Below are 24986 nucleotides of genomic sequence, written 5' to 3'. Positions count from 1 at the left end.
TTACAGCTGTGGGTAGCCTCATGTACCTACTCACAGTCACGGCTGTTCTCGTAACAAGGTTGGGGTTAGGCGGACGTGTTCTACCGGAGGTCCCAAAACGGAGACCGGTTCCCGTTAGGGGACCTCCCGGATCTGTGTACTGATATACCTCACTACCACCACCTCCAACATGTTCCTACGAGCGCTCGGCGATGGTACTGAGGCCGCCTACACCAAGTCCGGTGCGCAATAGCATGGTCATCATCAGGGGCATAATCCTCACTTAAGCCTTTCCTTTTCTAGCTAGAATATATGACTGTGGTCCAATCGTTCTCGCCAACCCTCATTCCAATCAGCAGGCGCTCGGCCCAGTACAAACACAGCCCCCAAGCGTGTGTACTCGCCACCCACGACCCTCACATCGAGACTTGAAGAGACTGCACGCATCCTTGAAGCAGCGGCAGGTTTGCTGCCCACCCTCGGGACCGATGTACATATCATCACTGTGGCAGAAAGGAACCGTCTGATGAATGGGTAAATTGTCGCCATGGTCCTGGAAACACTGCAACACCTCACAGTCGAACGCCATTGCTCCTTTTCCTCCAGCAAGCAGCAAAGCCGCCGCCAAAACAAGATTGCCAATATCGAACTTCATGGTAGAAGGTGAGGTGTGTTGCTGAGTTGACTTTTAGATAGGTTCTGTGTGAGAGGAACGTTAGCTAAGCTTTTAACCATCGTAAAACATGTGTTCAAGCAATGCACTAACTTGGACTTTGATAGGGGAGGGGGATCTAGGTCTGGTAGCAGTCGGAGCAGGTCTGATGCTTTTTCTCTGGATTATACTGGGAACCTCGCACCCCTATATATACTCCAGTGTCAGGGACTTCGGCCCCCATTCGGCCCCCAATCTCGGCCCCCAAACGACACGCATTTGGCCCCCAATCGGCGGTAGGGGCGCTCTGTCGACTATGCGCAGCTATTTACGTTGCAGGTTAAGTCGTCAACAGCGAAGAGGCGGGCACGGTCGGACCCTCCGCCCAGGGCTCGACGTTTTTCGGTTGCAAGGAAGCATCGGGTCCCACGTGGGACTCGACCTTGAACTGAGGAGGTTGGGGTTCCGAGCCTCTCACAACTGGCCTGGACCAGCTCCCGCCGACAACGAGCGGATAACCCCAGTAGCGTCGCGTTACTAGGTTGGTCAAGATCTCCGCATCGTCTAACGGCCGCCAACAAAGTGCTACTTTGCCACCTAGCAGGTGATCGAAGGTTTATCTTCATTGTCTCACTTCCTTAAGATTTCAAGCGTGGGCACTGTGGGGGGACTGGTGTGTGTATCAAGGTGGGAGGAGTGTCGTTTCGTTTGCAGGGCAGACGGTTCCTTGCTTATTCTAGCTGGGCAGTTCTACCTAATGGGTTGCCGTCTTTTTCTTGACCATCACGAGACTGTCAGATGTCGGTGCCGGACTGACCAAGTACCAAACCCGACTATCTGAAACTCGCATTGCTCTGAACTGGCTCGCAGACAAGGCCGAGTCCGTGTCCTACTTCCAAGAAACAGCCGAAAGGATACCGGTATTCGCAGGTTCAGGGGTACCCCTTGACGAGACGCTCCTCGCACTGGTCGCGGCGTCTTACATCCGCGTTTTCTTCGTGTCTTGGATACCGACTCTTCTGGACTTCCAAAAATACGCCATCTCCATGTTGAGAGATGGATGTGATGAAAATTGCACATCTGCCTTTCTCCCTGGCGGGATCGAAACGGGCAGGGAGACGCGACTGGCTATGGGCGCTTCGCGTTTCGGGAAGGGAGGCAAGTCGTGAGGAACAACCAGAATCGGAATAGGTTGGACGAGGCAGAGAGGGCGGCGGAGACTGAAGAGAGGTGAGCGACGAGCCCTTATATTGAGATGGGCTCAGGGTCTCACTGCAATGGATATCAATAACGCCGGCCGGCCGACACTCGGGCTCCTTGGATTTCAAACCGAGGCAAGTCGCGAGCGGCCGACTGGTAATAATTCATCTGATGGTTATCATGAAGCTAGTCTGAACCTTTCGCTTGTATTCCTTCTGTTACCCCTCCATCCTCAGCTCCGTCCTCTGCCGAGCCGCACGATTCTACGTCGGTAGACAAGGTAGAAACAGAAACGCCAGCGAGGCTGGGCTCAGTTGCTAAGGGGCCAAAACCTCGTGGGTGCCCCATAAATCTCCGCTTTCGCTCCCTCGAGCGGCCACGTGGCGGTTCGTCTTGGTCGCCGTCGCTGTCAAGCTCGTCACCATTATCCGAACCGTGGTCAGCCTGCGTGTCGGCTGCCTTCCGTTTCCGGGGACTGATACTACGGCTGGACGTGCGAGACGGCAAGACCTGGAAAACCGAGGATAGGCCGAGACTGTTACGCGTTTCCGTCTTGACCGCCCCGGTGGTTGGGTCGAACAATTGGACTGCGTATCGGAAGGTGCCGGTGAGGAAGGGGTATATCTCGTCGCAGAAGATGGACCATGCAAACCGGGCGAAGAGGAACTCGACGGAGAGGCCGCTGGTGGGTTGCTGTAAAGTCCGGTTGTGGAACAGGTCGTGGAGCTCGCAATCTCCACGGGGCTGCAGGGTGTGAAAGACCAGGGAAGGGCTGCCGAAGAGATCACCGGGGCTCCTCTTGGGCAGGATGGTGAAATGGCGCTGGTCAAAAAGCCAGTGCAGGTCCCGGCGTAGGAGGATGAGGTTGCGGTCATCGTCGACCGGATTCCTGCCCCCCGAGAGGCGGCAGTACCGAGACATGACGTTGACGGCAAACCAGGTGGCACTGGCGGAGGGGATAAGGTGGCAGGCCTCGGCGGCGTTGGTCCAGGCTGTGAGGCGACACGACTCGTCGCGGATCTCGGCGGCATGCTTGCCTTCAACCTTGAGGTGTCTGAGACGCGAGGCAACGGGAGGGCTAGGGGAGGGGATATCCAGGGCCTGCCATATGTCGGGTAGGTCTCCATGTGGGAAGCGCCAGTGGTCAAAGCTGGGGATCACGGGATATTGTTCGTCCTTGTCCTGGCTGACGAAGAAGTAGTAGATGGACTCCCGAAGGAGGCCATCGTGAGGCCTTGGAACGGCACGAAAGCCACTGGCAGCCTGACTGTCCTTCACACCAAACCAGCTCTGGGACCATCTGTTGCAAGCGACAATTCCACAGGCGGCCAGGGCGGTGTCGTAGTCGATGCCATCTCCCAGCTCATGGTCGACGGCGTCGAGAGAGACCAGGTTCGGCCCAATCAAGTCGGGGTACCCCGGGTGGCGAAACGAGATAGTACGCTGCTTAGTCTCTGTTGCGTGTGGGATGGGTGGTGGTAGAGGCGGCCGAAATCTGTTGAGACTGTTGGTCGTTGAAGTTGTGGGGTCCGCGCCGTCTGCCATGGTCCATGGTGGAGTGGGAGATGTTTGTGATCAATCAGGGTCCGAGTCGCGCTAAGCGATCGGGATGGCGGCAGGGCGGCAGTTCGGCGCATCTGCCAAGACTTGCCAAGAAAACTTGGGACAGAAAGGAGAGCAGGAAAGAAGAGAGAGAAAAAAAGAGAAAAGAAAAAGAAAAAGGGAAAAAGGAAAAGGGAAAAAGGAAAAGGGAAAAGGGAAGAGAAAAGTCGATGACTGAAGGAAAAAGACAGAACTCTAAAAAGATAATCCCCGTTAGAATTCAAATAGCCTAGTTTGTGCATTCGAGTGTATATTCCATTGCCCAACAAAGCAACCGCTAGTTAACGCTACTAAGCTCATCCCAAAGAAAGGCGCAACGCCCTCGTAAGCGCCGCCGTGATGGAGAAGGGCTGATGCGCGGGTGTGGCACGGCTCCGGTGATCCTGAGCTGATCCGCGGGGCCGTCCGGGGATTTGATCATTGATGTCACGTCAGCCGGGGGCTGGTGGCACATGGGCGCTTGTTGGATCGTCCGTCCGTCTTGCTCATAAAGACCGCAAATACCGTTTCCGGTGAGCATTCCCCGTTGGAACCAGTTATTCAGACCACCAACTCGAGAGGTGAGCCATCTTGTTGAAGAAGTATTTCATTCATTCCAGCGGAGACGTAAAACAAGCCCTGAAACTACCGGACAGCCAAGCCCGACTCTTGGAAAAGGGAAACATATCATCGCCCAGCCTCCCTCCCTCCTTCGTCCCCTTCAAGTCGTCAACCACCCAGACACCATGTCTTCTCTAAACGAAAAGTCGGCTAATCCCGAGCCAAACCCGTCGCTCAAGTCTTACTACGAATCCCCGGAATCTCGTATCGGATATCGCCTTGTTCTAGGAGGGACCCGCCACTTCGGTTACAATTAGGAGGGGCAACAAGAGAGTCGCAACACGATAGACGAGGTAGAGCGAGCGGCGGAGACAAAAGAGAGGCGAACGGTGAGCCCCCAGACCGAGCTTCAAATTCTACCCTATTATCCACGGGCTAGCTCATGAAAGGAATGAACTTGTTCATGGCCGTGTAGACGCTCAGTGGCTGCTGACGTATCGAAGCAAAGTCCTCCACATAGAAGAATATCCGACAGAATATGTACAGGAAGGTCCCTATCAGGGCCGGGAAGGTCGCATGAAGCCCGATCGCCATGTCCGGGTCACGATCGGGCGAGATGTTCCGCCAACTCCGCAGCCAGGTGATCAACCTCGGAATAACTCCTTTGGTTTTGGCATCAGCATTTTCTGGGGGTGCCGAGCCGGCTTCGACATCATGGCAGATCTTGCTCGGGCGTGACTCATCGAGGGCCGGTCTTCCGATAGCTGCCGGTTGCTGAACCTTGGGTGTGCAGGGAAGAGACTGCGGGTAGTTGGCTAGTTTTGCAGCCTTCTTATCCTCAAGCAGCGCAGCATAGATGTAATACACGCCCAGCGCAATGGAGAAGGCGGCGTGGTATATGCTGCACACGCGCCAGGCGAGCCTCTCTCCGTCGGTAGGGAAATGCCAGTTCCAAGCGATCAGCGGCGATACACTAAATCCCACTATGACGAGGAATGCGGGGGCGAGTAGGCCACGGTCGACGACTAGCCAAGCGTCCGAGGGTAGCCGGTCCCAGAGGCGCGTTTTGATTTCTCGCGAGAAGAAGGGTACTTTCACCATGTAGGTGAGCCGTGCGTAATAGGACCAGTGCACATCGACACGAAACCGCCGGTGTGGGGAGATGAAGTCGAAGGGGCTGCGGCACCAGGTCGAGGAGAGGCCGGGATGCGTCTGTCACCTTATTAGTCCACCTCACGACACCACCACGACATGGGCCGTAGTGAAGTAATGACTAACCGAACTCCTGGCTGCGGCCCGGATGTACTGGACACTTCTTCCATCGTTGGTGTGTAGCATGATGGAAGTTGAACTAGTCGGTTTGGCATACCAACAGAGCGAGGTGATGAGCATGGTCAGCGAGAAGGACAGCGCCGTCAGCTCGAATGTTGTCATCGGCAAGCCTTGCCTGACTCGCTGCAGTTCCGATGCCGAAAACCAGAGGACCTGCCAAAGTACAATGACCCTGGTGGGGTGGTCAGCATCCAAAAAGTACTCGGTACGTCAGGCAAGCTGCGGTGGGCCGGGGGGTCACACTTGGATAGGCTGTCCGTCTTACTCAGTGCCTTGATCTCTGGCTTAGTTATGCTCGGAAAATCGACATGGCCGTGCTTGACGAGATAATGTAGTTGCTCGGCGTTGACTGGGAACGGTGGATAGTCGGGGCTGACGAGGGTGAAGCCCCCCATGTCTGCGAAGAAACCATGGACCAAGGTCCATTTTCTACCGTGGGCGACGCGAGACAGATCCTGGAATAGCTAACGAAGTGGGTGTAAGACTGTCATGCCTGATGGTTGAGTCGTCAAAAAGGGCCTAGAAAGCTAGTACTTACTCTCACACTCCTCATGGCACTCGACAGTTGGCCAAGGGCAATGGCAAAGAGGTAATCTGGGCCAAGAAAACCAATGCAGGCGAGATTGAACTTGTCGACGAATGCGTGATACCACTTGTCGTTCAGTGACGTGATGTTGGGGAAGGTTGAAACCCAACAACACAAAATGATGATGATGCAGCACGACCAGAGAATGTCGATGCTGCCACGGTTTGTATCGGATGGGTTCCAGCCCGTTAGCTCGAGAGTGTTGTTTGAGGAGTTTGTTTTCGAGGACGCGGCCAGCGTTACGTTGAGTTCCATGGGGGGGAACTTGCAAAGAGAGACGGACAGAACAAGGCACTGCCTGATCTGGTTCCGAGTTCGCGACTAACGGCGCCAGGCCCTGGAACATCAAGAACGGTGTACTGAGAATGTATGCATGGAACAAAGAAAACGACACGGTCAACGGCCGTGCCTCAATGTTGAATTGGGCTTGGGAGTCAAACCGCGAAAAGATGCGCGAGAAAGGACGGCGAGGATGGTCCAGTATTTACTCAGGGCTGCCCACCCCCCACCCCCCTCCCTCTTTCCCATCCCCGAGTCGGTTCCGAGCAAAGAACCAACTGCATTTTCGTGTTCCTCTGGGAACCGGCGACGTGGTACCAGTTGATATTTTGGGGGCCCGACTTGCTGCAGGGGCGGCCGGTGACATGCAGGTCCTCAGATGGTAGGTTGAGTTGCCGCCGAGGCTTCACACGTTGTCCAGGGGGGCCCACCCCAAGATGTCTCAAGTCTTTTTCCGTGTCATGACCGCGGAGAACTCGTTCTACCTTTGTGATCAAGAGATACAAAGAGCTAGGATCAATCATTAATTCCGCATGGTTTGATATATACGGTATCGTTAGGGTCGGATAGGTACATCCTCAATAGGTACCTACAGAGGGACTTTCAAGTTGTGCTGGGTATTGCGAGACCGCCAACTTATTCTCGGACATTTCAGTTGAAGCGGGAAAGGCGACGGTACCCGAGCATTTATCACGGTGGTTAGCCAGGGTCGCACTGTAGCGGAAGCAAGAATTAAGCGCCGGCTTGAAGTTGCATTTTGATGGCAGGGGTTCACATTGGCTGTCAGCTCGCTTGGCGGGACAATCAGATGCTCGCGTCTTGAACTCGATGGCAACACTTTTCTTGTTCCTCGAGTCCTCAACAACGAATTCACTTTCTCGAGGCCGCTCATCCCAATACCCGACACTTTCTGTCGCAGCCTGTTCCAGGTAAGAGTCCTCCCACAACCACACATGCACAATTCGTCTACCGCGGCTAATTGGAAACTCAGCGCATCCTTTTTGTTTACGACCCTCTTCCCGCCCTTCGATCTACTCCCTGCCCCCCTGAAATACGATGGCTACCACCGGTCGGGATTCGGCAGAGCCCCTCGTCGATGCGAACCCGCTGCTCAAGTCATACTACGAGTCGCTGGAGTCGCGGATAGGATACCGCCTCGTGCTGGGTGGCACACGGCACTTTGGATACTATGAGGAGGGCACATATTGGGCTTTCCCTGTAGGGAAGGCCCTGCGGGCCATGGAGGAGAAGCTCTTCCTTGCGCTGGGCCTCCCATCGGGTTCGCAGGTGGTTGACGCGGGTTGCGGTGTGGGCCACGTGGCGCTCTACATGGCAGAGCGCGGCCTTCGCGTCACGGGCATTGACCTGATCGACCATCACATCGTCAAAGCGAAACGCAACATCGCTCGCGCAAAACTCCCACCAGGAACCGTGACGGTCCAAAAGATGGACTACCACCATCTGGAGTCCATCCCGGACCAGTCCCACGACGGCCTCTACACCATGGAGACCTTCGTCCACGCGACAGACCCGGAGAAGGCGCTGGCAGGGTTCCACCGCATCCTGCGGCCGGGTGGCAAACTCGCGCTCTTCGAGTATGACCACACGATCGGCGTGGAGGAGCACATCCCGCAGAAAGTGGCCGACGAAATGAACTTGGTCAACAAGTACGCAGCCATGCCGACTAATGCGCGCTCGCACGACGGCGTGTTCAAGCGCATGCTGGAGGATGCAGGGTTTACCGACGTCAAGGTCGTCGACTACTCGGCCAACATCCGCCCGATGCTGCGCCTGTTCTACATGCTGGCGGCGGTGCCGTACTTCTTCATCAAGCTGTTCCGGCTGGAGCGCTGGTTTATCAACACGGTGGCCGGCGCCCAGGGGTATCTGCACCAGGAGCATTGGCGTTATGTGGCTGTCACGGCGACCAAGCCCGGGGGTCCCATTGAGGGGGCCAAGACGAAGTAGCGATTTGGTAGACTGCCGGGCGGTCTTGTGCGAGTAGGGTAACACTTCAGGGGCGTGGAGTAAGGAGTCGGATGTGTACTTAGTCTGAAAATAATCTACTATGCATTTTACCACTAAATCGACAGTCAGCGACAGAGCAGGTCACAGCTGTTAGACACGCTTTGATTTCTATCGCTTTCAAAATCCCCGTTGTCAGCCGACAACTCGAAATTCGACAGCGTCTGAACCAGGAACCACCAATCTTGGCCGCCCTCCATTGTCCTTGGGCTCAACTACTCGCCCCCTCCAGGGCGGCAAGCTCACGACCGTCTCAGCATGCTCATCCTCGATATGACCCCAGTCCCACCAATCCACATTGGCCGCGCCCAGGAACTGGTAGCGGAATCTATCGCCGGCCTTGACATCCTTCGGAAGAATCGTGTATGTTGTCGTTTGGAGCTGATATGTCGTGGTCCAGGACTCCCCTGGACGTAAGCTGATGAACTCACTCTGATCGCGAACTCGAACCTTGATATCCGGCCCGTCGGAATCGAATATTCTATACCCTTCCTCGTCGTCATCCATCTCGCAAGTTTGCCATTCCTGCTCATCGCTACCTTCGTCCAAGTCATGGTGCTTGTAGAGCTCATAGCCTTCGCGTGCACTTCGCTGACCAATAGACCCTGACTGCCAGAGATCACATGTGCGAACGTGATGGGTCTTTCAGATGCCGGGGCGTCGTAAGTCACCCTAGCGCCAATCTCAAAGGTCGTACTGCCCGGGCGAGATTTATGCAAAGCCAATGCCTGAGGGCAGTCCAGCGTGATGACCAGGTTAGGTGCCCCTTGTCTACCATGGAACACCACCTTGTCAGAATCGGTGCGGGTACGGTGCGAGACGAGAAAGGAAACCACATACACTCTCTCGGAAGGTTTAATAGGATCTGGTGCGCGCCTCTTCTCCGCTTCGCCCCATCGCCAAACCCGCTCCGCATTATTTGCGCTCGTAAACCCCAGTCTGGCCTCGTGTTCCTCCCGCCCAGGCCAAGGCACCGCTTCCGTTTCCACTACAAACCCCGACCGACTCCCACCCGGCAAAACCAACTTCGGCAGCTCCTCCTCCACCTCCGCGTCCGGGGTCCTCAAACCTACGATAGGAAGGCTCAACTTCTTCTGCCAATGATCCCTTCGAGTGCCCCACACCCACACACGGGCTTCATCCCCCGGATAAAATAGCTCGTACCTCTCACCAGGCACAAGAAGCTTGCGGTAGCGCTCCGGCAACTTCTCGCTCGCCATCCGCGGGCTTCTCCCGCCCGCCGGAAGCTCCACCCACCCAGACTCCGAGCCCCAAAGCCACCCGCGGTCGTACCGGTCCCAGGCATACTTACTAACCCTCGGATCGGGGCCGACATCCACCCTCTCGAGCCCCGGGCGGCCGTCGGCGCCGGTGACGTGGCGGAAGAGGAGGAGGTTGGAGCGGATGAGGATGTCGAGGCCGGAGCTCCATATGATCATGCAGGGCCTGGGGTCGTCGTCGTCTCGCTCGAGGTGGAAGTCGATGTCATAGGGGAGGGTTGTTGACAGGCGTGGCGAGGCTGCCATGCAGAGGCGGACGCGGGGCGTGTATGGCAACCTGTCGGCTTCTGTTACGCGGACGTACGGCGCCAATAGGTTGTCCGTTGGCGTCGTTTGGACGGTTTGGTTCTTGTCAGCCATAATTGTCTTGGAGCGGCAAAGTTCGGTGAGTAAGACAGGGAAAGGTCACAGGTGTTCCAAACCAAGGCACCGCACGGAAGCTCGAAGTCTGAACGGAATGTAGATATATCATCAATGGCGGGGAGAGTTTGACAGCCGAGCGCCTGACTCACCCGGCGTGGTTGAGGAGGATCCAAGCAACTGAGTGGAGCTTACCATGTGGCGAGCTCCGGCCTCGACGCGAGTACCTTACGCCTCAAAGCTGCGTCTCCAAGTCCCAATCCTCGACTTGGGGGCCGCACTTGCACAAGTACGGTGGGTTTCCAGTTCCCCCATCCACGTGGTCCTATCGGAGGTCCCAAAACGGAGACCGGTTCCCGTTAGGGGACCTGCCGGATCTGTGTACTGATATACCCCACTACCACCACCTCCAACAGGTCCCGATTCCAATATTGTGTGCTCGATGTTAGAGTCAACGCCGAAAATACGACCACAATCTTGGCACAATCCCCTCTGTGATTACCTCCCTACTCGACCAGGTCGGACCAGCTGAAAGCCTGAAAGCGGGGAAAGCCAATCTCCTTACCATACTAGTACCGCTGACCGTTGTTACCAGGCTAGCCCAAGGTGGGCACCAGAGGGTTACTACTAGCGTCGCAAGACGTATACCGAGGACAACTTGCTCTACTCAATCAATATATTGGACCTGACCTGAGCCGCGCTTTCGCGACCTGATCGGTCCCGAGCTTAGTTCTCGTGACCAACATCAACCCCCTCGGGAAGTTCTAGCAAGAATCAGGTTCCTCTTCCTCGATTGGGGTGGCACATGAAGCTCCTTGGTCTGCCTTCCTCTATGACGATTAGGTATCTTCTTCAGTAATAGGCCCAAGTTGGCATTGCAGCAAACCGGTTTTAGTACAACTGCCGTCCTCATGTGTCTTACACAGCGAAAGGACCTGAATGGGACACGGCTTGCTAATCATATAAAGCAAGGCGCAATCACTTACCCTCCTGAGAGTGAGGTGACATTGGCGTTTCATCCTGATATGCCGGATCACGGGTCGACGCCGACCTGTCACCCGAAGATGGCCCATATATCGTTGCGTAATCCTACTACTGGCAGAATACCATTTTCATACCCCTTGCAAGAGTGTGTAGGAGATTTCCAAAACCCACGCAAACCTCGAGCAGAACGCGAGGGATAAAAAATCTCACAGAACTCGCAAATAAACCAGGTTAATGACTCTGCGTCAATCCATCAAGTGCAAACACGAATCGAGTCACATCGATTCCGGGCCTCCTGCAGACTCGGCACCGGGGTTGGGCCAATGGAATGGAAGCGGAAACGCGGTGACGGTGCGATGTCTGGGTTTACCGCCTTCCGACTGGACCTTTCGAGTCCGGGTTGATCGCCGAATTGATCCTAGGCCGGATGATACCCTTGAAGATGGAGACAATAAAAAGCATCAAGCGAGCGCCACCACGAACCTCACCGGTTTCAACTTCTGATGCTTAACACACCAGAAGCAAGTGTCGCAGCTTGCGCTTTGTGCTGTGTAACCACATAGCGGACTACGGATACAGCTCAACTGGACAGTCTGGACTGGATCAGCGGCCTGAGACACGCGGAACGCCACATATCGTCAACTTCCCTGCATACCCCGCACGCAACAAGCAACAACGATGGCGGTACTCTTCCGGGAGATCATCTCGGGCCTCAGCTTCGGCGAGTGGGTCTTGACCGTGGGCGGCATCGCGATCGCCACCTATGTAGTGACATCGGTCCTCGCCTGGTGGCGTCTTCGCGAGTTCAACGGCCCGTTCCTAGCCTCCTTCTCCTACCTCTGGGTCGGCCGGGCCTCATACAGCGGCCGCATGTGCGAGATATGGAGTGAGGCCGAAGCCAAGTACGGGGCCGGGTCGCCGTCGACGGTGCGCATCGGGCCCAACGAACTGCTAACCAGCGACCCGGATGTGATCCGGCGCACGTCGGCGGCGCGGTCCAAGTACACGCGATCCGATTGGTACAAGCTCAGCACGGCCGACCCGTACGAAGACTCCATGTTCAATATGCTCAACACGACCGAACACGACAAGGTCAAGGCACAGACGGCGCCCGGGTACGCGGGCAAGGACAACCCGAGCCTCGAGAGCGACGTCGATTTGATGCTGAACGTGATGACGAACAAGATCCGCACCAAGTACGCCGCTGTCGGGCCCTGGGACAGAAAGCCGATGCTGGACCTGGCCAACATGGCGCAGTACTTTACGCTCGACTCCATCTCCAAGCTCGCATTCGGGGAGGAGTTTGGTCTCGTCGAGGCGGAGCGGGACATCCACGGCCACATTGAGATGCTCAACGACGCGGCGCCGCCGATCGTCCTCATCTGCGCCGTCCCGTACCTCCGGGCCATCTTCGGGTCGTCGTTTATGCTCAAGCTGGCCGGGCCGTCTCCAAAGGACAAGAAAGGGATTGGGAGACTCATGGCGTGCGTGCTTCTATCCTCCAGACTCTCCTTATGATGGGCAAAGCTGACAGAGCCCATCGCAGCACCGGCAGGGCGATCGTGGGAAAACGGTTCGCCCAACCAGATGCCAAAGACCAGCAAGACATGCTAGTATGTGCCTATGCCCCCCTGTCCCCCACCACCTCTCATACGCAGCACCTCAGCTCCCCATACTCACCGCACGCCAGGGCTCCTTCATGCGCCACGGCCTGTCGCAGCGCAAGTGCGAGACGGAGGCGCTGATCCAGATCATTGCCGGCTCGGACACGACAGCAACCACCATCCGGGTGGTGATGCTCTACCTCATGACGACGCCGCGCGCCTACCGCACGCTGCAGGCCGAGATCGACGCGGGCATTCGGGCGGGCCTCATCTCCAGCCCCATAACCGGCGCCGAGGCCCAGAAGATGCCGTATCTGCAGGTAAGCGACCCCCCCCCCCCCCCCCTTTCCCACTCACTACCCATACTGACTCTCCCCCCCTTCAAAAAAAAAGGCCGTGATAATCGAAACCCTCCGCCTCTTCCCGCCCTTCACCGGCCTGCCCTTCAAAGTGATCCCCCCCGGCGGCGACACCATCGACGGCAAGCACGTGCCGGGCGGGACGCTGATCGCGCCCAACTTCTGGATGACGGGGCGCAACCGGGCCGTGTTTGGCGAGGACGCCGAGGTGTTCCGCCCCGAGCGCTGGCTCGAGGCCGCGGAGGGACCGGACCGCGAGCGGCGCGCCGAGATGCGCCGCGTGGCGGAGCTCGCGTTCGGGTATGGCCGGTGGGGATGTGCGGGCAAGATGATTGCGTTTTTGGAGCTGAATAAGGTGTTTGTGGAGGTGAGACTTTTTTTTTCTCTTTGATCCGGGGTGTTCTTGCTTGGTCCAGTGATGAGAGAGTTGTGCTTGTGCTGACAAAATTCCCAGTTGCTGCGCCAGTTCGACTTCCAGCTCGTGAACCCCGCGAAGCCGTGGAAGAGCATCAACTACAATCTGTTTTTCCAGTCCGACATGTGGGTGTCGGTGGCGCTGCGGGAGACCGAGGCGGAGAAGTAGGATGGGGGTACCCTTGTGTTTAAGTTGTCGTGTGACGCTGTGAGATGATTATTGATACTACGAAAGTAACACCATTTCGTTTGGTATTTGTTGATTTCGTTTCGAGCGGTAACACCATCTCCGGGACTCTTCGGTTGGACAAAGTGGCAAAGCGGTGGGCAGTGTATCCTCGTGTTCTCGTATTTCCGCTTGGCTCAAGCTTGGGAAGCAATGGAAGAATATTCATGTTCCCTGAGATCACCCATGACTTTTCCCTTTGCGATTGGTTGTTGATTCCGGTAGAACGGTGCAGCGGGTCTGCGCGTTGGTGGTGGATTCCAGGTTCCGAGAGAGCCGTGTTAAGGTTGGATCCGCTTCGGCACGCCCGCGCCAGTTTCATGCAAAACGATGCAATGCCAAGCGCGGCATGATGGGGAAATGCAGGAAAAGGACACCAGAAAAAGGAAAGTGCATCCCAAGATCTTGAACCCGCCGACCCTTTCCACAATCTCCCCTAAAAAACCAACAAAAAAATGCAGAAAAGTCAAAAACAGGAAGACTAAAAATAAAAATAGAAACAAGCCGAAAGACGTTTCTCTCCTCCCAGTTTTTGATCGTTGTCCTCGTGATTTGGCAGAATGCAAGATCCGGATCGCCAGCAATGAACAGCCATTCCCGGACGCGCCAAGGGCACGGCACAACTCCTCGGGGAACGGCTGCCAGTCGATTGGCTGCTCCAAGAAACACTATCCCAAAAGGGACAGCTTCGGTGCGGATCTCGTCGCAGAATCCAGGGGCTCCCTTGAAGCTGGCTCGTGCATCGGACGGGCTTTCCCGCTTCGGGTCTGATTGCCAAGCTGTTTCCAAGCTGTACCTGCGTGTCATGGGTGCCCCTTTTACCCCTTCAATTCAGTTCTTCACTGCGGTCTGCAGTCTGCAGTCTGCCCATCACTGTGTTCGCTCTTTCCACAGTCGTCATCGACCCCTCGAGACACCCATCCGAGTCCTTTTTGGTGCAATTGCGCTCATCACTGCACCTCGGCGCTCGAGTCACTCCTTTTGGACCACTTCACTCATTTCGAAGCAAGACACTGCACTGTCTGTGTTTGTTTGCTTGCAACTACCGACAGTCACTCCCTGAGGCCCGAATTGCCTCCAAACTGCCGTGCGAATTCGCTCCTTCCTTCGCACTGCGACCAACGCTCAACCCTTTTCGATTCTATATCTCGCCATTGTCAGCGATTTCCGTTTACGGCCGTTACGGTTTACCGCACCGAAGTCCTGGCGACATCGTGCGAATATCGACATGCAACATTGACCTAAGCGTTGACGACGACAAATACCATATATCCAAATATTTATTTTTGTTTTCCCGATTCACACACTCCTTCGGACAGCCATCGCCGCCACCACCATGTGGCTCCCATCAGTGCCCGCCTCAGCCGTCGCGCTGCTGGCGTGGTCCTCCCTCGTCGGCAATGCCGCCGCCCAGGTCTCGACCGACTGCTTCCCCATGAACAAGACATGTCCGCCCAATCCCGCCTTCGGCATGGAGGCCAACTTCAACTTCAACAGCACACCAAACATCGATATCTGGGAGACAACAGTCCGCCCTGTGACCTACGATTCCGACAACGGAGCCGGCTTCCGGATCACCAATATGGGTGACTCGCCAACCATCCGTTCCAAGTTCTACTACTTCTGGGGCCGCACCGAGGTCCACCTAAAGGCCTCCAAGGGCACCGGCGTCATCAGCTCCATCATGATGTTGAGCGACAACCTGGACGAGATCGACTGGGAGTTCTTTGGCGGCAACGAGACCATCGCGCAGAGCAACTACTTTGGTAAGGGTTTCATGCCCGATGTGCCCAACGCCGAGTACCACCAGGTGGCCGCCAACGTGCAGGAGGACTTCCACAACTACACCACCATCTGGACCAAGGACTTCCTGGACTTTTACATTGACGGAGGCAAGGTCCGCCGCCTCGTGCCTGACGACGCCAACAACACGTACTACTACCCGCAGACCCCGATGCGCCTGTCCATCGGCATCTGGGCCGGTGGCGACCCGAGGATGCCCAAGGGCACGCGCGAGTGGGCCGGCGGCGACACCGACTACAGCCAGGGGCCCTTCGACATGTTCGTCAAGAGCGCCTACGTCGAGGACTACAGCAGCGGGAAGGAGTACGAGTACACGGACAAGACGGGCTCGTGGGAGAGCATCAAGGTCATTGAGTGAGTGTTGCGCGCCGTTTCGTGGCGATGTGAGACCCAGCCGCATCCCGTACTAACCCGCACGTCAGGGGCAACTCGACCGTCAAGGAGGTGATGAACGCGCCACCCGAGAAATCACTCTCCGAAAAGTGGAACGACCTGCCCAACGGCAGCAAGATCGCCATCTACGCCAGCGTGGCGGGCTTCTTCGGCCTGCTCCTCTGCACGGGGCTCTTCTACTGCATCCGGCAGCGGCGGCGCGGCGCGCGCGAGGCCAAGGCGGCCGAGGCCCGCGCCGAGGCCGAGCGCCTCGAGCTCGAGCGCTTCCGCAAGGCCGGCGTCGACCCGGACAGCTTCGCCTCGCAGGCCCACGAGTACAACGCCAAGGAGATGCGCCGCGACGGCTTCACCGACGAGGACGGCTACAGCGTCCCCGGCACCCCCAACCTCCACGCCACCACCCCGGCCTCCCCGCTCGACCACCGCTGGGATTCCGCCGCCGCTTCCGCCCTGGGCGTGACCGCAGCCGGGGGCGCCGCCGCCGCCGGTGCCGCTGCGGGCAACAACGGCCCCCACAGCCCCATCCCGCGCCTCGGCGACCGTGCCCAGTCGCCCCGCATCGCCAGCCCGGGGCCCGGCAGCCCGGGTAGCCTGCGCAGCCCGACCCAGCCGAACCGCAGCTACACCAGCCCGCGCATGGGCTCGCCGGGGCCCGGGTACCAGCAGCTGGAGCAGCCGCAGCGGAGTTTCACCACCGACGGTGGCTATGGTGGTGACGGTGCTGCGTATGAGCAGGACCCGTACGGGAACGGGGGGCAGGGCGCGAGGGGGAATGATGCGTACTGGGGCAGCGGGAACGGGAACGGTAGTGGGGGGTATAATAGGTAGATGGATGGGGGTAGCGTGGGTGGGGAGGTGGGGTAGCGTTTGAGGAGACAGGGGGGAGGGGAGGGGAGGCAATCTGCCGAGCGATGGATCTCTTTTTTTCCTTTCTTTATTTTTTCCGGTTGTTTTTTCTCTTTCTACGTATCGGCATGGTCTTGGGCTTTGATGATCTTGCGGTCTTGATGACGGTGTCACCCGCAGCCCTGTGGTTTGGATAGATCGGGCTGATGATAGAGCGTGTTCACCTTGGAGCGTCTTGCAAGCGGACAGGGGCGCAGCTTGACTGCTGTTAGTGTACAGTAGCCACCCCCCCGAGTCATTGGCTGTTGACGGCAAATATACCCTTGGCATTTTGGTGTTTTGCTTGTTGGTTTGCTTGCCTGTGCCTCCTGAACAGCAGTTCGCTACCTTCACCGTTGAGACTTGATTAATACTGTTTCCGCACTCTTACCATCTCCAGTCAATTATGCTTCCTGCCATGCCCTGCTCAAGTCAACCTTCGCTTCACAGACGATAGTGTCAACACCCAATCCAAGTCATTGCTCAGCCATCTAAATACACGCTTATATGTCAATCAACGCTTATAAATCAACGCTTATATTCCGGAGTGCCGCTTTTTCAGCCATGCCCAGGTAGTTAATAATACCACAGCCCGGCCACGGGGTGCAGTTTCGTTCCTTCGCCTCAGCCTTCTTCGCTAACCGGAGGAGCATAACAAATAGGATGTTGAGTGGACTTGTCCGGGAGTTTCTCCTTCGTCTCGTAGCTCTGGGCCAGGGCATCACGAATCTGTTGGGGTGTGGCCTTGTCGCTTATATGGCATCGGGCCAAGATCCTCCCGTTGTGTCGCGCCTCCTTGATCCTCTTGGACTTGGGTTTGGTCCTGCTGGAGCCTACAGGCTGGATGTAGAGGCGGTGCACGTAAGGAGCCTCGTTGAGATCGTCATTCGGCTGGTATCACGAGTTAGCTAGGCTACCTAGTCATCCTCACGTTGACCAGCGCGAGAAGCAAAAGGGGAGGGAATGGTGAAAGTGAGCTACGAAACATCCAACCGAAGTTGCAGGTGCTCAAAACGAAAGAACACTTGGTGTTAATCCGATAGCAACCTGTTTGAGAGGCCGAGTTATTCATATCGGGGATACCCAGGCTTAATTTGACCCCGTGGATCTCGTGACCATCTCACCGTCTCGCACCTCCATAAAACAACAGGATTGTAACGACTTACTCCCTGGTAATCGAGTCGAAATCCTTGTTCCATGTCGATCTCGATAAGGTGTTCGTCTCCGCCGAGGTGGGAGAGTTTGTCATCGGAAACCCCATCGAGGAATTCACGGATCAACTTCTTCTGCGGAGCCATCTCGAAGCAAGATGAGCAGGTACCTATGTAAGGTAATGGTTCGACGAGTCAGTCTCTGCTCGGTTGGCGTGGCTGGGTGATTCTGATGCGTATATGGACTGGACTGAGACCTGGAAAGGAGATAGACACTCGAGTAAATCATTGCTATATGCTGAGAAGTAGTGCACATATATAAGATATCTTCAACGGCGCCTCACCACACCACGTATGCAATTGCGGGCATCAAACATCGAGAGTCGCACCGGCCAGGCAATCGGTGCCATCCTGCCACGGTGCCTGCACAACCTAGGCCGGTAGTATTGACTTCAGCACCCTCTGGCCAACAAGAGCCAAACCTGAAGGAAATCAAGAACCCAAGGAAAAATAAAAGCAACTGAATGGAAGGAATCAAGCAAAAGAAAAGCAAATTTCGGTAAACGCGGCTTCTTTGGGTGCCCGGATGGTTTTGGTTTCTTTCCTACAGTACCAGGTTTGGTCGACATTTATTTACACTTGGATTCCGACTTTTCTTGCCCATACTGTAGGTAGGGTGCCCGGTTAAGGGAGGTACCAGGGAGGCATTATTCCGTACCCGTGGCACGGACGCACTAACACGTGGTTGTGCGGTGCAAACTTGAACAGCAGAGTGGCTTCCATTGCACAACCAACACATCGTACCTTCCATTGTTGCCTCGGTTATAGGTGGCCCCGCGTCTGCCGACTCACCACAACTTCACATTTCTCAAACCTGCCTCCGTTCCGGTTTGCCCCCATAATACATCGCTTTCGATTTTCCAACATGGCGTGGCAGTCCTACTTGCCAGACGACCGCGTCAAATGGACCTCAGGCTGGGAATCGCACCCCATCTGGCCGCATGAACCAGACGTCTCGGTCATCAAGAACTTGATCTGGTCCAAGTATGCGCAGCCGACTTTCGCAAACTCTCTCAAAGAGCAGATCGAGGTTGAGTTTCTCGCCGACGGGGCGCATCACAATGTTTACAACGTCAGCCATCCTGCCTGGTCGGCACCCCTCGTTTTTCGGGTCGCCGTTCCGGTCGACCCGACCCTCAAGATGGAAAGCGAGATGGCCTCACTTCGTTTCCTTAGCGAGTGCACCACAGTCCCTGTCCCGAAGTGCGTGGCCTGGGGCCTTGCTGCCGATACCGAGCTAGGCTACGACTGGTGCCTCATGGAGAAGCTCCCGGGTGTTGAGCTGAGAAGCGTCTGGCGGAAGATGCCCTGGGAAAAGAAGCTGGAGTTTGCCGATAAGCTCGCCGGCGCTCTGTCGCAGCTATGGAAACCCGATAACATGTTCGATCAAATCGGTTCCATCTACGTCCTTGAACAGGCCACCGGCAGCCCCACAGCCGCCGATGACACGACGGCCGGGGACATGGCTAGCACCTGCTACGTCGTCGGACCGGCCGTGGACAATTGCTTCTTTGCAGGCCGGCGCCGCTATCTGCAGTCCCATCGCGGGCCTTTCCCATCGTGCCGTGACTGGATCCATAACCTCATCGTGTTCGAAAGAGAAGTCATCACGACAACCAAAACTCTGCTAGACCACAAGGAAGATATGACGGCTGCGCACCTGGCTATGGATTGGGAAAGTCTGGTGGAAGACGAGCTGGAGATCGAGGGCGAGGACGAGTTCCTCCAAGAATACGACGAAGCGATCGACACGGTGCAAGCTTACCGCAACCTGCTCCCTGAGCTCTTCCCCGACGATCCGTCCGCGACGGGACAGCCCCGGTTCTCCCTCTTCCACCCAGACCTCCGAGACGCCAACATTTTTGTCGACCCGGACACGTTCGAGATGACGGGTATTCTCGACTGGGAGTCGGCCATGACCATGCCCGACTGGTACGTCCGGGACTACCCACTGCTTTTCCAGGCGTCGGAACCCTTCGACGAGAGAATACCTCGGATCCCCGACACGTACGACGAGGAAGACGAGCGGTACAACGGTGCGTTGGTGTCCACCCGCGACCGGTGGGAGCTGCGCCTCCTCCGGCGCCGCTACGATGAGGCGCTCGAGAAGCTGGGATGGAAAGACTGGAGGGTGCGTTCGCATATGGTGGCGGCGCAGAACGTCTTCTTAGAAGGGTTATCAGTCCTCAGCAGCGATCTGGACAGCGCGAAGAGACGGTTTAGATGGGTCCAAGAGGGCTTAGACGAGGAAAAGCAGGAACTGAAGGCCGGCGAGAATCAAACCGAATAGAATTCTCAGAATATTTCCGGGATACACGCCAACGGGCCTCGGTATGCAAGGAGACTTTCGCAGTGCGGGCGAATTGTGGCCCGGGTGTTGCTCACTGTCTAACGGGACGTTAACAGCTTGGCTAACTCTTCTTCAGCACTGTACACCTCGGACCTTCTCGACATTCCGATGGAGCGCTGCAAGGAAACCGGGGCGCGTGTTCAAAACGTACTCGGCCAGATGCTCAAGGGGGGGGTGGGGTTATTCATGGAATTCGCCTGTTCTTGTTCATTTGTTTGTGTAGGCGGTAGTTATTCATTTGGCCATTGTCCTCACCTTTCCTCTGCCGGTTGTGGGTAGAGTTCAAGCCTTTTCCTGTCACACTTCCTTGGCTCTTCACACCTAGCTAGCCATTCCAAAGACCGGATCACCCTGTAGACAGTTCGAATCCCATCTCCTCTCCGTTGAGTGGGGTGTGGTTGGGACAATGGGAAACACCCCCGAATTGTGCAGATGTGTCGAGCTGCTGCCGTGTTGCAGCGAGACCGATACCCTGTTTGGCAAGCAGTTCCGGTTTTGCTTTCTTTATGGCAATGATGACAACCCCATCCTCGTCAAGTCTCCCGTTCACCAGCTGCAGTTGAATTCCAAATGGCAATGTGGCGCCAACCCATCGCTTGTCGCAACTCTCGTTTGAACGGACCTTCTCATCTTTTAGCTTCCCGGACCAAGGATCCGTATTTTGGGGCTTACCATATAACTTCTGTAACTTATCTTCCCCGACCCCAACGACCGAAACGCAAGCCTTCTCCCGTCTTCGATCTCGGCTTCGTAGGTCTCCCCGCCCTGAACATCAATAGATTGAATATCCATTAAGGAGGCCAGGTACGGGCAAGAACACTCTTCAGTGAACGGGTTGTCATATACAGACAGAAGATGAAAAATACCGGCTAAATTTGGTCGGCGGGGAGTTGATGGAACGATATCTGAGAAGCTTGCGGGCAGGGAGTGGATGAGGTCTTGCTGCCCGGCCGTGATGGAACCAGAGGAACCAGAGGAGAGGCTAGCGTATAGCGCGATAAGAGTTGTAGCGCGGCTGCCAAAAGAAGGGCAACCTGCAACGCAGACTCGCCCGGAGACGGAAGGGATTTTGCAGTTGATCCGGGGGTTATTACGAAGGAGCGGAGCTGAAGCAGGGCTGAAGAGCTCCCACTTCGCGGGGGTAAAGCCAGGGATGCGAACTCGTCCAGTCTGAGACACTGATTCGAGCGTCGCGAAAGTCTCGCACACGTTAACTAACCAATCCCTTAACTTAGCGCGAAACCCCGCATAAGGTACATAATTCACATGGTCCGAGATTTTGAGAGGGTCGATTTCCCAGAATGGGCAACCTGACAACAAAGTGGAAGAAACATGGTCTCGATAATTAGATAAGAACATGGCCGAGAAACATTAAGTGAAGAAAGTAGAAACGGAATGGGGAATAATAGCCAGAAGGATTCAAAATCTTCGTTCTCTTAGGTGACGGTCGCTCGCTAAGCTAGTACCGTACCTAAGGGGTGGTTATCTCCTAGTCGGGCCGCTGCCCCTGCACATCAGCTTTTGGTGCCCCATTAGACTATGTGGGTGTTATGTGACTCTTCCTCAAGAGGCCGTCCCTTGTAATGTAGTCAGCCCTGGACTGGATCAGTTGCAGGAGATGGTACATAAACCACTGCATTCATTCCGACAGGTTTCCTTAAGGGGCCCGGTTCTTCGTTTTGACGTCTGCGACAAACTCGTTATCGACTGGACTTATTGACTGTTAACCGAGTGAAGAAGCCATCGCCGTGACGCGTTCCGGCCCGAAGCTGCTCTTCACCTGACACCAGAGTTTGTGCATGGAAACAGCTCGGGATGCGCCCAACGTTGCTTCCTAGACCGCCCCCGAAACCTGCAGTCCTGTCGGTGGGTGGAGGGACTCCCAGGATTAATATCACACCAAACGGCGAGGACTAACACGACATATTAGGTGTTGCCGTATATTCTAGCGCCCCGACCCAACAACTGAATCAACCAAGTGTCAACCAACCGCAATGCAGGCTCTTCTGATTTCCTCCGAGTCAGCTCACAGATAGCACAATACTTAAATGGACATACAGCAGCCGTACCCATAATAATGACACTCTTAGAAAGCCCGGGATGGCACAGCTGGCGTTGGGCTGAGATGTGACCTGTCTGTGGGTAGCACATCGAACGGGAAGGCCTACCACCCAAGGAGCCTTTAGTCCCTAGTCTCGGCCGTTTTCTTCCTGCGATAAGTGGTATTAACTTTAGCTCGGTGGCACCGCTAATCCGGGTCTCTGCTCCTTGTCGAGGGCGCACTACCGTCGCCGTAGGTAGGTACTGACGTGCGGGCTCATGGTCAGGGCCGGACCCGGCATCGGATACCGGGGCGGGGGATTCGCCAGGAGGCCAGGCGCTGTAAAAGTAGCCCCTTTCTTAGAGAGAAGTGGCCAGTGGTTATCAGGGCACATCATAACGTTGAAGAAGCAACGCTAACTCGCGGTTATTGAGCTGTCAGTTCCTATACGAACCCTGCCGATCCATTGGGACGCCCTCTTCCCACCCCTTCGCTGCCTCTAACGCAGTTGTGCCCTCCAGTTTCTCTTCTTGGGTCTTGGTAAGACACCGGGCAAGATGGGCAAACGTAACAACAGAGATGACATCTTCCCCCAGGTCGTGCTCATAGGTCATGGTTTGTTGGATACCGGCATGGGAGAATATCCCCACAAGGCTAACTGATTTATTTTCTTGGGGTGACGGAAATTGAGAAATGACAACGCCACATGAAAAGGCGACCTTGGGTGGAAATTCGGTACTCTGTTGAGTCTGTACTAGAAGCCGCCCAACTTCCCCCCCTGCCGTGCATTCCCCAATCAGGCTCGACATGCGAATGCAGTGCTTGATGCCTGCTCGTGCATCACACCAGGAGCCACGCTCGCCACCCTGAACGGGAAGAAACATTAGGAAGGTAATTATTCCAATACTCCCGGGGCATAGCTTGGCTTGCCTGTGCCGTTGGTGAATATCATCATGCCATCACGGGATTTACAAAGTGCTCGTTGGGTGGTTGGTGGCTGCTGAAGCGCTTAACCGAAACTTGGACAACTGCGGAGCTGTCGGGTGGCGGGATGAATGATCGGCTCCGGGCTCACATGGCATTTATGGTGAACTCGAGGTGAACTTATTATCGCTTAAAGAAAAAAGCTTGTCCGAGCCGCGTGGCAAGCCTCACTCAGCTCGTCATGGGAATCTTTTTTCGCATAACTGTCGATTGTGGCGCAACTACCGCTGGCTAAAAACGGTCGATCCCACCACACCGGGGACTGGGGCAGCATGTCACGCATGTGTGGCAATCTCGGTCGAGAACCCGCTTCCAACCAGCGAGCTGCCGAACAGCTCCAGCCACACCCGGAGTCTCCGAATAGTTATTACTGTGTGCAGTACACTACCGAATTATGCCTGCTGGATATCTTGATATCGTGGAGACGCTTAGACGGTTGTCGGTTGTGTGGCGTATGGCGGTTCGGGGAATTCTGCGATTCGTCAATTCTGACGGAGCATCCACAAAACGAGGTTCCAGTTTGCGAGTGAAAGTCGTGAACGTTTGCCCCGAGGCTGGTTTTCACTTTCCACTTTGGTCGGTGCCGTTGACGCCGAGCGAGAAGGAGCGAGACAAGGATGTGAGTGCGGCATGTGGGCCACACAGGTTGCTCAAAATTCAGGGTCCTTGTCACCCTGCGCTCTTCGACTTCTTGCTTGGCGTGCTTCCAACAGCTTTTGCTGGCTGGGACGCAAATGACAGCGTAACGCCGCGTACAGATTGCCGCGGGACAGGGCCAGCTTCACCAGGTCATTCTTCGTACATTCGAAACCTCCGGAACCGGTCGGCGTGGGAAAGGGTCTCTACGCGGACTGTGCTGGAAAGTTCCAGGCTCGTACCGCGGGTCCCCGCCCGCCTCCCCCCCCGTTTCGAGGCTCCTCCGACAGTTTCGGCGAAGCGGACCCGCTGTCGACCCGTGGGACTGGTTCCGGGCGAAAACTTCCGCATGTTTGAGATCCATTGTCGACAAGTCCAACATGAAGAAACATTCGACGTGTCTGGCATACGCGGGTGCTCCCGGCGATCCTGTGGAGAATTGCTCGCAGACACGGCCCAGTTGTCCTGGAACAGCGCGTAAGTGGTGCCTGGCGCATGACCAACCGAAGCAAAAGTCCGTTCGTTGTTGACGCGCAGAACCAGCGGTCAGTTCGGCTCCTCTCCCGGCAAGGCTCTGGCGGGCGGCAGACGGTGGGGTGGGTTCCAGACCGAGATCCCATCCCCAATTCGGACTCATTCGATAGAGATCTTTTTTCCTCGAACGCTCTCCCCCCACCTCCATTTGACAACCTGGAACCCCGGCGGTGCGGGGGCAGTGGAGGGGCGGAAGCAGCCTTGGCCAGGAACAACGAAGCAAGAACTCCGGAAGGTTCATCTCATCAGTGGCTTTGCCCCGGGTTCCCATTGGCTTCTCGAATGACGCTGAGCAAGCAAACTGAGACCGGCAACCAGGACGAACAGGAATGTTGCGTGGTGTTCCTGGTCACCCGACGCTTATCGCGAGCGAGAGCTGGCACTGCTGGTAGGCACGATACAAGGCGAGACAGGGTAGCTTGCCGAACTGACGACATAGAAAGACGGGGCTCGTCATCGATCTTCTCACCACCTAACCTAAGCCGAGATGCGGTGCATTGCATGGTCAAGATGACATGTGTGCATGCCCGGTGTGGGAGGACCCTGATGCGACATGTCGACAGGCGACGCGTATCCCAAGCTGTTGCAGGTGTATCGCAGCTTCGCAACTGGGCTGCAACTGAACTTTCGCATCCCAAATGCAGCCAATCTGTTGCTTTGCGGAGCTGTGATGGCCACAGTTCGACATCCGCCCTGGGTGACATACAGGCGACACATGACAGGGGCT

At 56.1% G+C, this 24986-nt stretch overlaps 9 protein-coding genes across 9 annotated transcripts; 5 read left to right on the top strand and 4 right to left on the bottom strand.

The window, feature by feature from the left end:
- Positions 1-256: 256 nt before the first annotated feature.
- Positions 257-681, bottom strand: B0H64DRAFT_413030 (uncharacterized protein). The gene has a single exon (XM_062804960.1). The coding sequence runs from the start codon at positions 632-634 to the stop codon at positions 332-334; it is 303 nt and encodes a 100-aa protein (XP_062653781.1). The 5' UTR covers positions 635-681; the 3' UTR covers positions 257-331.
- A 1156-nt stretch (positions 682-1837) lies between these two features.
- Positions 1838-3395, bottom strand: B0H64DRAFT_61608 (uncharacterized protein). The gene is made up of 2 exons (XM_062808514.1): positions 1905-3395; positions 1838-1851 (listed from the first exon to the last, which is right to left on the bottom strand). The coding sequence occupies exon 1, from the start codon at positions 3374-3376 to the stop codon at positions 2018-2020; it is 1359 nt and encodes a 452-aa protein (XP_062653780.1). The 5' UTR covers positions 3377-3395; the 3' UTR covers positions 1838-1851; positions 1905-2017.
- A 497-nt stretch (positions 3396-3892) lies between these two features.
- On the bottom strand, positions 3893-6377 carry B0H64DRAFT_413024 (uncharacterized protein). Its single transcript, XM_062804959.1, has 6 exons — positions 5844-6377; positions 5549-5769; positions 5252-5477; positions 4477-5185; positions 4069-4362; positions 3893-3993 (listed from the first exon to the last, which is right to left on the bottom strand). The coding sequence occupies exons 1-5, from the start codon at positions 6144-6146 to the stop codon at positions 4208-4210; spliced, it is 1614 nt and encodes a 537-aa protein (XP_062653779.1). The 5' UTR covers positions 6147-6377; the 3' UTR covers positions 3893-3993; positions 4069-4207.
- A 619-nt stretch (positions 6378-6996) lies between these two features.
- Positions 6997-8256, top strand: B0H64DRAFT_413023 (S-adenosyl-L-methionine-dependent methyltransferase). Its single transcript, XM_062804958.1, has 2 exons — positions 6997-7099; positions 7162-8256. Exon 2 carries the CDS (start codon positions 7227-7229, stop codon positions 8136-8138), a length of 912 nt encoding a protein of 303 aa, XP_062653778.1. The 5' UTR covers positions 6997-7099; positions 7162-7226; the 3' UTR covers positions 8139-8256.
- Positions 8257-8330: 74 nt separating this feature from the next.
- Positions 8331-9835, bottom strand: B0H64DRAFT_427817 (uncharacterized protein; the record flags this gene model as incomplete). The annotated part of the gene is made up of 4 exons (XM_062805810.1): positions 8331-8786; positions 8819-8966; positions 9036-9264; positions 9508-9835. 4 exons carry the CDS (start codon positions 9833-9835, stop codon positions 8331-8333), a joined length of 1161 nt encoding a protein of 386 aa, XP_062653777.1.
- Positions 9836-11177: 1342 nt separating this feature from the next.
- On the top strand, positions 11178-13594 carry B0H64DRAFT_413020 (cytochrome P450). Its single transcript, XM_062804957.1, has 5 exons — positions 11178-12303; positions 12366-12432; positions 12510-12743; positions 12817-13149; positions 13237-13594. Exons 1-5 carry the CDS (start codon positions 11498-11500, stop codon positions 13363-13365), a joined length of 1569 nt encoding a protein of 522 aa, XP_062653776.1. The 5' UTR covers positions 11178-11497; the 3' UTR covers positions 13366-13594.
- A 1028-nt stretch (positions 13595-14622) lies between these two features.
- B0H64DRAFT_452811 (concanavalin A-like lectin/glucanase domain-containing protein) lies at positions 14623-16446 on the top strand (the record flags this gene model as incomplete). The annotated part of the gene is made up of 2 exons (XM_062807214.1): positions 14623-15579; positions 15648-16446. Exons 1-2 carry the CDS (start codon positions 14759-14761, stop codon positions 16444-16446), a joined length of 1620 nt encoding a protein of 539 aa, XP_062653775.1. The 5' UTR covers positions 14623-14758.
- A 1992-nt stretch (positions 16447-18438) lies between these two features.
- On the top strand, positions 18439-20207 carry B0H64DRAFT_61535 (phosphotransferase enzyme family-domain-containing protein). Its single transcript, XM_062808513.1, has one exon. The coding sequence runs from the start codon at positions 18580-18582 to the stop codon at positions 20002-20004; it is 1425 nt and encodes a 474-aa protein (XP_062653774.1). The 5' UTR covers positions 18439-18579; the 3' UTR covers positions 20005-20207.
- A 3029-nt stretch (positions 20208-23236) lies between these two features.
- On the top strand, positions 23237-24613 carry B0H64DRAFT_61527 (uncharacterized protein). The gene is made up of 2 exons (XM_062808512.1): positions 23237-24202; positions 24269-24613. The coding sequence occupies exons 1-2, from the start codon at positions 23484-23486 to the stop codon at positions 24543-24545; spliced, it is 996 nt and encodes a 331-aa protein (XP_062653773.1). The 5' UTR covers positions 23237-23483; the 3' UTR covers positions 24546-24613.
- Positions 24614-24986: the final 373 nt, after the last annotated feature.

Source organism: Chaetomium fimeti (genome assembly GCF_033439085.1).
Source record: "Chaetomium fimeti strain CBS 168.71 chromosome Unknown B0H64scaffold_14, whole genome shotgun sequence".
NCBI classification, from domain to species: domain Eukaryota; kingdom Fungi; phylum Ascomycota; class Sordariomycetes; order Sordariales; family Chaetomiaceae; genus Chaetomium; species Chaetomium fimeti.
The sequence above is the reverse complement of the archived record's forward strand: the minus strand, read 5'-3'. Positions and strand labels throughout refer to the sequence as shown.

Coding starts and splice junctions, on each gene's coding strand:
- B0H64DRAFT_413030 (XM_062804960.1), bottom strand. CDS start 634: ATGAAGTTCGATATTGGCAATCTTGTTTTGGCGGCGGCTTTGCTGCTT.
- B0H64DRAFT_61608 (XM_062808514.1), bottom strand. CDS start 3,376: ATGGCAGACGGCGCGGACCCCACAACTTCAACGACCAACAGTCTCAAC.
- B0H64DRAFT_413024 (XM_062804959.1), bottom strand. CDS start 6,146: ATGGAACTCAACGTAACGCTGGCCGCGTCCTCGAAAACAAACTCCTCA. Junction 5,770..5,843: donor GTGCCATGAGGAGTGTGAGA/GTAAGTACTAGC, acceptor CCACTTCGTTAG/CTATTCCAGGATCTGTCTCG. Junction 5,478..5,548: donor AAGACGGACAGCCTATCCAA/GTGTGACCCCCC, acceptor CCACCCCACCAG/GGTCATTGTACTTTGGCAGG.
- B0H64DRAFT_413023 (XM_062804958.1), top strand. CDS start 7,227: ATGGCTACCACCGGTCGGGATTCGGCAGAGCCCCTCGTCGATGCGAAC.
- B0H64DRAFT_413020 (XM_062804957.1), top strand. CDS start 11,498: ATGGCGGTACTCTTCCGGGAGATCATCTCGGGCCTCAGCTTCGGCGAG. Junction 12,304..12,365: donor GGGATTGGGAGACTCATGGC/GTGCGTGCTTCT, acceptor AGCCCATCGCAG/CACCGGCAGGGCGATCGTGG. Junction 13,150..13,236: donor TGAATAAGGTGTTTGTGGAG/GTGAGACTTTTT, acceptor CAAAATTCCCAG/TTGCTGCGCCAGTTCGACTT.
- B0H64DRAFT_61535 (XM_062808513.1), top strand. CDS start 18,580: ATGGCGTGGCAGTCCTACTTGCCAGACGACCGCGTCAAATGGACCTCA.
- B0H64DRAFT_61527 (XM_062808512.1), top strand. CDS start 23,484: ATGCCTGCTGGATATCTTGATATCGTGGAGACGCTTAGACGGTTGTCG. Junction 24,203..24,268: donor CAGTTGTCCTGGAACAGCGC/GTAAGTGGTGCC, acceptor GCGCAGAACCAG/CGGTCAGTTCGGCTCCTCTC.